At 41.4% G+C, this 12,705-nt stretch overlaps 1 protein-coding gene across 1 annotated transcript in view; it reads right to left on the bottom strand.

Moving 5' to 3' along the window:
• Nucleotides 1-7,089: 7,089 nt before the first annotated feature.
• Nucleotides 7,090-12,705, bottom strand: part of NPR3 (natriuretic peptide receptor 3) — a gene marked incomplete at its 5' end in the record, with an annotated part of 28,748 nt that continues 23,132 nt past the window's right edge. The window contains 3 exons of the mRNA XM_010161756.1: nucleotides 7,090-7,201; nucleotides 9,991-10,075; nucleotides 11,448-11,583. Of these exons, the coding sequence (XP_010160058.1) occupies nucleotides 7,090-7,201; nucleotides 9,991-10,075; nucleotides 11,448-11,583 (333 nt within the window). The remainder of the gene's footprint in view (nucleotides 7,202-9,990; nucleotides 10,076-11,447; nucleotides 11,584-12,705) is intronic.

The following is a 12,705-nucleotide window of genomic DNA, read 5'->3' as shown; positions in this document are numbered from 1 at the left end:
CTACCCAAGTCTTCTCAGCACTTTTAGACCTGCACAGTCAAGACGAGATTGCTACTAGGTAAATACCCAACCTAAGGGCATGGTGCACCCTGAGCATGTCCTATGCACCACTTAAATCCTGTTTAAATTTTAGGTGAGGTGGCTATGTGGGATTTAAAAGGTGAATAAGGTTTCTGCTGAGTCTCTAAGAAAGTAGATATTGAACAATAAAGACAGTGCACTGTGCAGAAAGAGCTTGATCCCATCCTCCATACAGTCAATAGTATCGTCATGGGAGTGTAACAATCCCTGAGCATTTCCCCTCTTCTCGCGCCCTAACTCAACAGCACAGTTATTTTACCTATATTCTCAACACACCTTTTCAGCCCTTGCATTCTTCACTGCAGAAGCCATCATGACATCTGCCACAAAGCTGTATCAGGGAGATAGTACGTTCGGGAGGAAACATTTACCATCTGACGTGGCAGCAAGATAAATGGCCACTGATTGGTAACTGTGGTATCGGCTTTTCAGTGGTGTCTTGTTCCTCTGTCGCACTGCACATCAGTTCACAGAGAAGTCCAGATCATCACCAAGTATGAACCAGCATAGCTGTGCTCATTATCTCTGCTGACTTTTTAGTATAACATGGGCAAAACCTGTATTCGTGGTTTAGGGGGGGAGAATTGTGTGTCCTCTGTGCATACCAGCTGAAGTTACAAAAGAAACCATTAAAACGATTAATTTTTTAAATATCCTTTTTGGTACATTTTCTTTGCTAGCTCAAGTGTCCTCTAGAAACATCCACATGACAAAAACACCAAGCAACAGTTCACACAGGGTGGATTTTAACCTTCCGAAGATGTAACACCTAAGGAATCCACGTAAGAGTTCTGAAGAACTATAGCTTAACATACAAACTTTAACAGTGTTCTAATATTTAGAGTATTTTGCCTTTGACGCAGAATATTAACTCAGTGGTTAGTGAGAGATTTTGAACGAACCCTAAGCCTCTCCTTTCAAAAGCTAGTTTTGTATGCCGTAAATTCAGTGTATCTCAGCTAGGAGGCATTCTGAAATGTAAATTCTGGAAAAGGCAATAGCATAATAAAACAGTCTATGTAATGATACACTGGACATAATTAAACACTAGCCCAAGAAAGCCTCAAAGCTGTGGCAGCTTTATCTTCTCGATCAAAACCAGCAGTAACCTCACAAAACACCAACATTAACCTCTATCTTTCCTTCCTCCATGGGTGAGATGAAGGGAGAGCTGCGTTTATGCCAGACTTGAGGCTTCACTGGGGCAGTGCTCAGGCTTCCTGTCACTGCAGAAGAGAGGCTATCAAAGTCTGCCGCACAGCTTGCTGACCCCTGCAGACAGCCAGGTCTGCGGTCTCTCACAAACAGCTATTTGTTTGAATTTCAACAATCCTTTTCTATCAGTCTCAGAGCTTGGATGTGAAAAGGTAGCTGAGAATGGAAAAAATACAGGCCTCCAGACGTCTGAATTCATTTCTGCCTCTAAGTAGGGACAAGCACAGTGCAAACGCTTCTATTCTTCCACTTAAAAGGTTTCACACACAAATCTTTTTGTGCTTTCAACAGCAAGAAAGTGGGGGAAAGAGAGCGAGGAAACAAAACACATCTAAAGACGAAACTTCTTCCAGCATGTCCTTAAAAACATAATCCAAAAAGGAACATTTATATTTCTTTGTTTCTAATAAGGGCTAAAACTGCCACCTATAAAACACGCACTTTGCTGAAATGTGTCCCTTCACTGCTCACTGCTGTGAGACAAACTACTAGGGTACCTTCCTGACTAACAGAAAAGGTAATACCTTCAGACACTTGTATTTCTCTTCCCCTATGTTCTGCTTTGGGGAGAGTGGTCACTAATTTGGCATCGTTTTATAGCAACAGCATTTAGGGTAATAAAACCCAAAGACTGGCTGACATCGCCTGACATCTTCTCACCATGCTTGGACCATGGCATTTTCTGGGAGCCCCGTGGCACCCAGTAATCCTATAAGCTTTAATGGGACTGTTCCTATTACCACAATTTAGGGCACCAGCCTTGGTTGTTTTTAAAAAGAAAGGACGCCAGCTGTAAAATTCAGATTAAACTTCCTAAGGTTTTTGGTCAATCAGATTTTTTCAGCTTTTCGTGGTTAAAAGACAGGCAACATCAGACAATTCTGGGTCCAGACCCCTGATAATGGCTGGTGGGGCCATGGGCCAGCACTGGGTGTGCTGGCAGCTGAGCAGCAGGGCAGCGGTGCACAACAGCTGAAATTAAGCGACCTCTTAGTGAAGTCACTTCTGACTCTATGACAGAAAATGGCAGTCTCTTCTCAACCACTTCTGAAGCTAGAGACAAGAGTATGAAAAAAAATAGGGAATTCAAGAGTGTTCACTCTACCCTTGGGGAAAACGAGGGAAAATAACCTCAACTGCTTTATTTAAAGAAACACAACAGCTACATGGCTACTCTGAAGCACAGAGGAGGGTAGTGAATGATGTGGAACTGTCTTGAGCTCCGGAAAAGGTGGACTGAATTGCCAAAGAAATTTATGACCAGGACTATTAGCTTCCTGTCTTTGATGTCTATTCTTGGCTTTCCAGGAGCATTATGGCATTCATGAGGTGAAAATCACACTGGAGCCAAGGTCAGCTAAGGCTGATGCAGCCTGTTCTACTGCAAAGCTGAGAAATTCACTCTGAACTGCTTCAAGATGCTGAGTTTAAAGCCTGAAGACACTTCACTGAGGGCCTGAGTTTACTTCCAATGAATCAATGAGAGGTTTTCTTCATCAGCTTAATGAGAGTGTGATCACATCCCTAAGCCAAAAAATGAATCAGAGATCAACCTCCCAGTTAAACATGCTGTCAGGGAGCACACTCCAAATTTGTCCAGCACAAATGTTTTCAAAGCATTAACTACACCTTAATAATTCTCCATTGAAAAACAACAAAATACTTTCAATAATGCAAGAAAGCATTTCCTAAAACCACACTTAAAACAGGTCAATAACATTTATTTTCAGAAGTGAATGAATATAACTCTTCAACAAACTGAATTCTGGCCTCAATCTCGCAAGGCACACAGCACACTCAATCAAAAATTTTAGCAATGACTGAACGTTCTCAGGACTTAGACGGGCTTGGTCTTCAGTGAAACACACCACAGAAGGAACTGGTAATTCAGTGCTGATGGTGGTAGTCACAGACAACACAGGACACATAAACTGTCCATAAGTAGAACTTCCGGAACTACCAGTGGTCCAGGACGAAGCATCTAGACCACTGACTCTAAAGTTGTGATTCTCAGCATAATAAATCACAGGTATTATTCAAAGTTTGTCTCCACCTTTGTCAACTTGCAGTGGAAGCCTACATGTTGAAGGTAAGAGGGTGAAGTCAGGTAATTTATACATAGAATCCTCAAGAAGAGGATTCCGAGTTGAATCAGCTACTAAGCTGACCAATATCTGGCAATTTAAAGAAATGCTAAATTAGCAGAATTTGTCAAACTTTGACAAACAAAAAAATATGAAGCCACTAGTTCAATTTCAATTTAGCAGGCACAACTGCAAGACAGCAATAAACACGACGACTGTGGTGCCAACCTTTCTCCAAGCACACAGCAAGATTCCCTTTGGTTCAGCCATGACCGGGATCATAACCTTTAATCCCAAGTGAGCAAAGCACTTAGAAGCTGAAGTTGAGTATATTTTAAGTGTGTTCTAAAGTGCTGAGCTGAGTCAAGGCGCTCCTTGTGCTGGTCTGTAACACAGACGTGTGTTTGTATCATGGGCAATTTGCTGAACCCAAAAAGGTAGGTTCTGATAACTCTTTTGAGAATCAATTATTATTATTTTGATTAGACATTCCCTTACAGAGTTTGAAGCCTAAACATTGTGGCATTGAGCTATGGCAGATGAACCAGAAAGGAAAAGGGCATTAGCTGGTAACGAATCTCTCTGCTGAATAATCTAAACCCAAGGCAGTTTTTGATCTATGGCCCATGGAAGACCTGGGAACTATTAGTAAGAGCCCTGTGAAAGGCAGCTAAGAGCAGCGAGTTTATTCATGCTACACAGGAATCTACTTATGTGGAATGTCTTAAATGATCTCCATGCTCCCATGGGAAAAATGCACTGAAAGGTGTGCACCAGTTTAGAAATACTGAATGTTTTAGAATGATCTAGAACATTTTAACATGCAATAAAAGTTCCCCTTTCTTGGGAGGTGCTGGGATATTACGTGGTGGCCAGGCCTCCATCAGCATCCCACCAACAGACATCTCATAAAAATACTGTGAGGTGTTTTCATAAAGCTGGGCATCAGAACTGTTATCTTTTTAATAGAAAAGTGACCTTTCATTCTAATTTTAAAATGTTTAGTTACAGTAAAATGACACAATAAAAAAGTTGTCCCAACAGTTTGTGTCCCAGCCAGATCTCCTGGATTGACCATCCTGTGCATGGCAAAGGAAGAACGCAGATCTGCACTACTGCCTTCCTCCCTACCTGGGGACTGTTTGGGTGCCAGTTCAGACTGCACGGCAAGTCACAGCAAGCATAATTTTGAAAAAGGTTTATGCTTCAAATCATACTCTCTTTTCTCTACATAATTAAAAATATCCCCTCCCTTTCTTCTGTTGCAAAGTACTCAAATGCGTGAAAGAAAGTAAAAATACTGATAGGCATATTTGCAACACAAAAAGTAAGTCAAACCTCCTTTTGAAATTATTAAAAAAAATAATCTTAAACATGCCCAGGGGCTACACAATCTCAACTGCTTGAAAAAATCTCCACAAAAATCCTTTTTTCTCCCCCAACCCCACAGCAATTTGAATGTTGCTCCAGCCTATGTTCTTCTCTGGCGCCATGAGATAAGGTGGCTAGGTCAGAAAACTGCCCATTGACCACCCTGGTATTTTGTCTATGGTATCTTTGCAGAACTCGTACAGGCCCAGACTGGGAAATGTCAACCTACCGTGTGAACAACAGCTGGTACAGTGAGTCCTAAAGACACCAAATCTACCAGTCTACCGTCAACATCAGTTCTGGAGCTGCCCTGACAGTCGGGAAGCCCTGCCCTCTGGCTGCCTGGGACATGGGACAACATTTCCTAAGGGCATGTGATGAACTGCTTATGCTAAGAGACGGTGAAGTATAAGAAATAGCAAAACCAGTCAAAGGAAATACTTCATGGGGTATTTCCCCGTCAACAGATAAAAGGTAGCAGAAAGAAGACAGAGCCAGCTTTCATTCTTTGTTTCCAGCTACCCCAAAATGGTTTCTCTGAACTGGCACTCTGGCTTCTCAGAGGCTAAGGTTTTTGTAGAACACAGGCTTGAGCGCCAGATTTGAGATTCACTTTCATGAAAAGTCTGACTGTGGCTGCTGAGACCTGAAGTTTTGCTTACGAGATCATTACAGGCTAAACCAAAAGATTTCACACACCAGAATCAGTCATTGCTGGGTTTTCTCAGACAATGTTTTAATGGATCTTCTTCACCACATTTATAATATACTGTTTACTTCCATTTGTTGACTAGAAAGTGCAGAGCTCTCCTTTGTCTAGTGTAAAATAACCTGTCAGTAGCTAATTCATCACAGATTCAGTTTTCCTCCTGATAAAGTCAATGGCAAAAGTCCCAGGGGTACTGATGGCAGCAGGACTAAAGTCATCCCTAGAGTAGTGCTTTACCACCCCAGTTCCTGAAGGTAGTTCCTTGTGTGCTTTCATTGTACATGACTGAACAGTTAATCTCACTGACTAGTGTAGAACTATTTAACATGTGAAAAATACATTATTTTCAGGATCAGGGCCATCATCACATAGACAATTTGATAACTGCATTTATATTGTTTAAATAGGTATTTGCATGTTGCACATGCCTGGAGAAGAAAGTGGGGCAAAAAGTTCATTACTATCCATGAAGTCACCTCTCCTCCCCTAATTCTAAAGTGTATTTACAGCTGCTGACTTTTCCTGCGTGTGATTCCTATCATAAAAAATACGTCTGCAAAACATTCTCTCCCTTAATTTTTAATCCTACCAAAGCAAAAATAGATATTTTAATAGAAAAATACAAGATAAAAAATATACTAAAAATAAAATGATAGCATGGAATGTCATTTTTACACAAAAAAAAAAGATCCCCTTTTGAATTGCCTCAGCTATACAAACACTTTCATATTTACAGTTTTGGATGCAGTGCCCTGCTCACTGAAGTTACCGGGGTTTTGCCCTTGACCTCACTGGGAACACGAGCAGGCTGTACATGGACTGTATCTGCCTCTCTGAAAGGTGATGGCAGCAGAGAGAAAAGAACATGGTAAAACACATGGAAGACTGAAGAGGCCTGATTGTCTTCTCCCTCACTATTTCACACCAGTGAAACTCCGCATCCTTCACTGGAGTTTTTTTCCAACTCCCAGCACCAAAGAGGAAGAATCAGTGCTTTTGACTGAGATACTACACAAACAAGGAAAGAATAATTTGTGTTGTTTCCACATGCCTGACCTTCCCAGTGGCGTCAATTACACCCCGGTGGAGTTACGTACACTCAAGTGCCAGTTCCCTCCCAGGACTACACTCCATCTGCCAAATCTTGTATCCCCGTAATCAATCGCAATGATTCAGTGATGCAGGATCATACCCCAAATGATTCCCTTTTTTCTTTTTGACAGCAAACCAGCATCTGCACCTGCGAAACCACATTTCATACCCATGGGTGTGATGCAATTAAGTAAGAAGGTGGTAGGAGCTAAAAAAAAGGGAACAGAATGAGGTATTCCCCATCAACTAAACCCAGATCTGCTGCCCTTAATATATGCCGTAAGAAATACTGTCTTTACATATTAAGTACATCCTATAACATCAAACTGTGTAATTTTCTTTTTTCATGAGATGAAAGGCCATGCGGCACAATGTGATTAGTAAATCATTCCTGAGTTTCTGAAAGAAATTAAGACAAAATTACTACTTAAAAGAGTGAGTTCTTCAAGAGCCTCTTCATTTTACACTGATGTCTTTGGTTGTGTCCTTTTCCCTAATTCTTTTTTTCCCCAGGAAGAATGGAATTCTTTTTCTTCTTTATGCAGCAGAAAAATGAGATCTAATGGAGTCTTCACGTAACTGCCGATGTTTCCCCATGTTACAGTCCTCCTGTCGAGTTCGTCTCTCAATAGTTATTCTGTATTTCTTCCTGCATGAAAGGAGAGGAAGAGAGTGAGAAATACTTCTCCAGCTATAGGATAACAGGACTTCCCTTATAAAGAATGCCTGTAGGGGACAGCTGGGTGCCAGTTGAAAAATGAAATGTGGCAGAATGTGAAACCCTGGTCAAAGATTAAAGTAGTTTGCCTCGAAACATTTTACCCAGGCTCAAGAATGCCTGTTAATTTCTACACGGCAGTCTCAAAGCACCAAGACACAGACGTTGGCTTCTTTGAAAATTTCTGATCTAAGTGATTAGGAAGTTTTTGTGAAGTGTCATGTGAACTGTGTCACATCACTGCTTGATACTGATCAAAGCCAAACTTCTTTTCAGTAAATGGGAGGAGGGAGGGGAAGGCACTTTCTGCAGAGTTCAAACAACAGATCTGACTCTTTATTCAGTTGCGTTTCTCACTGAAACTCTGTATTAACTAACTAATCCTCCCTTCTTCCTTTGAGAAAGCTGCTATGTTTGTAATGTCAGAGGAGGTAGCATGATGAATTAAGAAGAGGGATGTAGAGGATAGATAAGAAGTAAATACAATTGCTAATGCATCAGACACAGTTTTTCCTGTGTGTCTTCCTCCAGGCCTTTTGAAGAACTTTGTTATGTTACTTTACACGTCAAACAAGCCCTCCGACTGCCTTTCAGTTTCCCCTTCAGTACTCACAGCTCCCTGAAAAACCACAGTAAGGTTCACGTTTACATTTTATGCATTTATGGTCCTACTGAGTTTCAGGACCAGCTTTTCAGAAGGGCATTAGTCCGGCCCATGTGCATACAGCACTGCTTGTGCTGACGCGTGACAAAAAACTTGTATGCCAATGAAAGTTGTGCCCCACTTGCATGCGTAGCAGGAGTCAGAGCCTGTGGAAAGTGTGAACCTACAGCTTCTGAAAAGGTTCCCTAAACATCTGTGTCTACATCAGTAAGGTCCAAAATAACTCGAAAAAAACCCATGTTGTTTACATCATTTAGGTTTTTTCACGTCAGATCCTTCCACAGAGCACACACAGTAAGTAGTTCATGCACAAGGGCAGGTCCACGTTTTAGAAATGTAGCTCTTTACGTTTAAATCCTTTCAAAGCTACATATTAGAACTACTGCCCAGCATGCTCAAAACTGTGTTTGCACGCTCTTCTGTGGTTATCACAGATCCAAATGAGACGTAATCAGAAGGTAAGTATACAGTCTGGAATTTAAGGAAGCTGCAGGTGCAGTTTACATCCAGAGACACAATTCCTAGACCTGCATTTTCTGAACATGTGACCCACTTGTCCTGATACGTTATGTTTCACGTTTATTCTAACGGTGGAATTGGAGAGTTTTCCCTACTACTGCTTTGAGTGGGTGGAATCAGATCTCCAGCGTGAAGTTCACCCATGTGTCTTTAGACGTCTCCAGTGGGGAGGTCTGTTTGACAGAGTTCTAAGAGGCATTGTTCTGACCTAGTTTAGCTTTTACATGAGAATGACATGAACTGCACCCAAAAAGGTGCTCATTTCTCCCCTCTGACCATAAATACGAAGACTGGGTGTTGAGCTCAGGTGTGTGCATCTATTTTTACAGACACTCACCCTCGCTCACATGGATTTCCAACCCAAACGTTTGTGTCAGATGACTAAGAGTTTAAGTCTTGTTCCCACAGTGATGCTTTGCATAGTTTTATACCAGCTCAGCATATGTCTTTTGCCCCATTTCTTGTCCTCACATAACAATTTCCTCCCAATATCAGCAATGCTAAAAAACAGTTAAAAATGATGACCTCAGACAGAGAATGCATAAAACATGGAAGAACCTCTAAAGACATACACTATAAAGACAGATTTGTATTTTCTTATTCTTTGATCTTTAAATGACAGTCTTTAATCAGTACCAGTTGAGTGGTCTCAAACCTAAACAACATACTGTTTAAGCACCAAACACATGCAAGAATAAAATCACCCTGTGGGATTACAGTTGTAAGTACTTGATGAATAATCTTGATTCTGGGATCTTTGAAAACGCTGTTAAGTATGCTGGTGAACTGAAGCAGTTTTAGCTTGCTTCATTTTGTTTACTTTTTTAATAAACAGGTATTTTTATTGGGTAAAATTATTTAATTTCTATTCTCCTATCTGCCTTTTCTTTTCCATACCATAAGAGGATAAATTATAGTATATATAATACGCTGAACTGGTATAACTAATTTATTCTGCCAGTGTCAGTTCAATTTTCAAGACTTTAGGTTTGCTGACTAGCCGTGTAAGAATTATTTTACTTAAACAGGAATAAAACACTGATCACCCTGCACTGACCTCAGCTTTTTAAGTTAAATGCACAGCTTTGAAATCCAAATGCTCTCTTGCAATAAATCAGAAAACTCTTTCTAGCTTCCAGTACAATTCCACTCAATGCTAAAAAACCAAGCAAGGTACCAGACAAGCGATACCAATCCTCTGCAGGATCACAGCCTGCACTTTGGTGCTGACAAGGAGTACAAAAGAAAGGTGTGGCTTTCAAGGCCGGGGCGCTTCATGAAAGCAACTGTAACTGGAATGCACTGTAATTACTTGCATGAGAAAAGTTACTCAGAGATCACAGGATGAGGCCCTGAGTCAATAATCTGAGCTGGACATACACAAAAGGACAATCAAAACGTGTTCACTGTGTTTGGTGGGAATGTTATCACAGACTGTGGCACCTCTCTGTCTCCCATCAAGGACGTACTGCCAGAAGCTGAGAAGTTGGGATGGATGAGTCAAGAGTTTACAGAACTTTTATTGAATTGGACTAACCTGAAAAAGTAAAAAGCCATTAGCAATCCTGCTCCGAGCAAGGCACCCACAACTATTCCTGTGACGGCTGATTCTCCCAGACCACCTGCTTGAAAAGGGGAAAAATAAACTATCAGGGTTCATATTGAGAACTATTTGCATTCACCTATTGGAAAATACACACAACTAGGAAAACAGAGACCAACACCAGATAATAACTAAAGCCTTTCAGAGCCCAGGACTTCATGAGAACCTCTTCCTTAGATCCAGTTTCTGCATGTTTATTTTTTGTCCTTGCTTTCCTTGGAGTTAAACAAGCCCCGAGGAGCAGTGTCAGATGAAGAAACTGTTTATTAAAATGACTGTATGCTTATCCAACAGCTCCTCAATGTTGGGGTTTTTTTTCTGAACCAATGGTATTTCAAGTTAAAGCCGTATAAGCTTCACCTTGCTCCAAATCCCAACAGAGGCAAGGTAGAGACACAGTGGATGAAGAGGAGCCCAAGTAGATACTGTCACTCTGCAAAGTGCAGGGCAGCTGAAGAATAATGGCTGTCGTGTGAGTGCAGCTTGTTTCCTTTTCCATGCCCACCTGGGTTTGTGGAAAGGAACAGATAATTATAAAGGAAATTAAACTGTTCCCTCCTCTTCATTTATACTTGACCCTTTGAGCTGGACTTTGTACATCAGGATGTGTGAGAGGAAGAAGGTGCATGGCTACACCATGCTGAACATACAGGTTACAGCCTGGAAACAGCCTCTGCAGCATGTGTGTACTTTTCAGGGATTGAAGAATTATCAGGCTGCAGATACCTTTTTCGCTGCAGGACTAGCAATTTTTTTTCTGTGAAAAGCTAAGACTACCCGTTGACACTGAGGCATCCGTATCTTCCTACCTTTATCTCCCTCCAGTGTCCTGCTCACTACAACATGGTCTGCAAAGTCTGTACGCTGGAAATTAAGGACACTTTCTCCATGGAGCAAAGTCCCAGACTTCTGGATTCACAGGTGTTGCCCCACTCAACTGACTTTACTTCTTCTCAGCCTACTGGGCCCCTCACAGTGCCTTCTCATAGCACTGAAAATCATTCTGCGCTGGGAGAACACTGCTCCCATCAGCACTGAGCTTCAAAGCTCCTAATTATCAATATCACTACACTGTTTGGGGTTTTTCAGTTGTATTATTCTCTCTGGCTAAAAGAGACTTTATCTTTTAGCCCCTGGAAGTCCTAAAGCCTTCAGGGCCCTGGGCTATGCATCATGACACTGTCTTGTTTAAGTTCAGGGAAGTGATTCAGACCAGGTACCACTCAGGGCTGCCGGACCTTAACTTCCCAAACAGACAAGAGAGAGACATAGCCGTGATGTCTCAGCTGGACAACTGTGCTAAGCAATTTAATATGATGCATTATGTTGCATCAACACATGAATTCCTCACTCTAACAGCCTGAGCAGAAGCATTAAGTCACTAAACTTACATGATTTACACGGAGTATTGTTTGTGTGCTCGGAAACTCGGTTTTCATCTAGTCGCAGCCTGCCATGATTCCAAGGATATTTCACATTTGATCGAATTTCAAAACGCCCCTGCTTTCCGTAGTAGTCCCCAATCACCTATGCGAAAAAAGAAAGGAATGGAAAGATTTTCCTGTCAATTTAGGGAAGTAAAACAAACAGGAGAGCTGCATCACTCACTTGGACTCTTGTGGCAGGATGTTGAATCACAGAGAACAGGGCTGAAGGGTCTGTGGGAGGCTATGTATTGCATGCCCTGCCCCAGGGCAGGATCAACTGAACAAAAGCATTCCTGACAGATGTTTATCTGACCTGTTCTTAAAAGCCTCGAAAGATGGAGACTTGACAATTCCTGCAGGCAATTATTCTGGAACTCAGCTATGATTACTGTCAGTGGTTTTCCCCAACACCTAACTTGTATATCCCCTGTTGCAATTATCCATCATTACTAATCGAATTGCCAGTGGACATAGAGACTCTTCCTTTCTGAAACATCACTTTACATATTCACAGGCTCTTATCTGGTCTGCCCTCAGGCTTCTCTTCTATATAAACCCAGTTCACACAAGTTTTTTTAACCCTCTGAATATTCCTCCTGCTCTCCCAGGGCTTCCTTCAACTGCTCCCTAGTGGGTTGAGTGCTCAGGACTGTAACCTGGTTAAGTGAAAGTATCTTTTCAAGTACCTTATGTGCTGAGGATCACGACTACACAACCCAGGCTGGACTTTTCTATTTTGCAAGAATCTGGAGGTAATTAATCATGTTCAGTGAAAATCTTCAACTCTGCTGAAGAACTATGACAGAGCCTGCCATTCTCCACCTTGTATTTCTGCAGTGGTTGATAATTGCACAGAAAGGGTCTTTCATGTTGATTATTCTGGTAGCATTCTACTATTTCAGACCAATTCATCAAGATACTTCATAATTTCAGTCCCATCCTCAACAGTAAATCCAGGTTTTATTCAAGATAACCTATGTTGGATGTACTGCAAAGTTGCAGGACTAAACTGTGCTAACAGTACTAGGTCACTCATCTGAAAACAGTTCCAAAAAAATGTATGTACAGTAATAAAGGCCAAATATCATTACACTTAAGTAGTCAGAAGTGATGTCACAAGCACATCAAAAGCTGTATTTGTCCTACCATGAATAAAAAACATATATTAATACACTGAGTTTAGAATTCAAGCCACTGATAGCCTGTTCAAATCCCTCACCTA

This window comes from Eurypyga helias, unplaced genomic scaffold, assembly GCF_000690775.1.
Source record: "Eurypyga helias isolate BGI_N326 unplaced genomic scaffold, ASM69077v1 scaffold42161, whole genome shotgun sequence".
Lineage (NCBI taxonomy): Eukaryota > Metazoa > Chordata > Aves > Eurypygiformes > Eurypygidae > Eurypyga > Eurypyga helias.
Note: the sequence above shows the minus strand (reverse complement) of the source record. Positions and strands in the feature narration are given on the sequence as shown.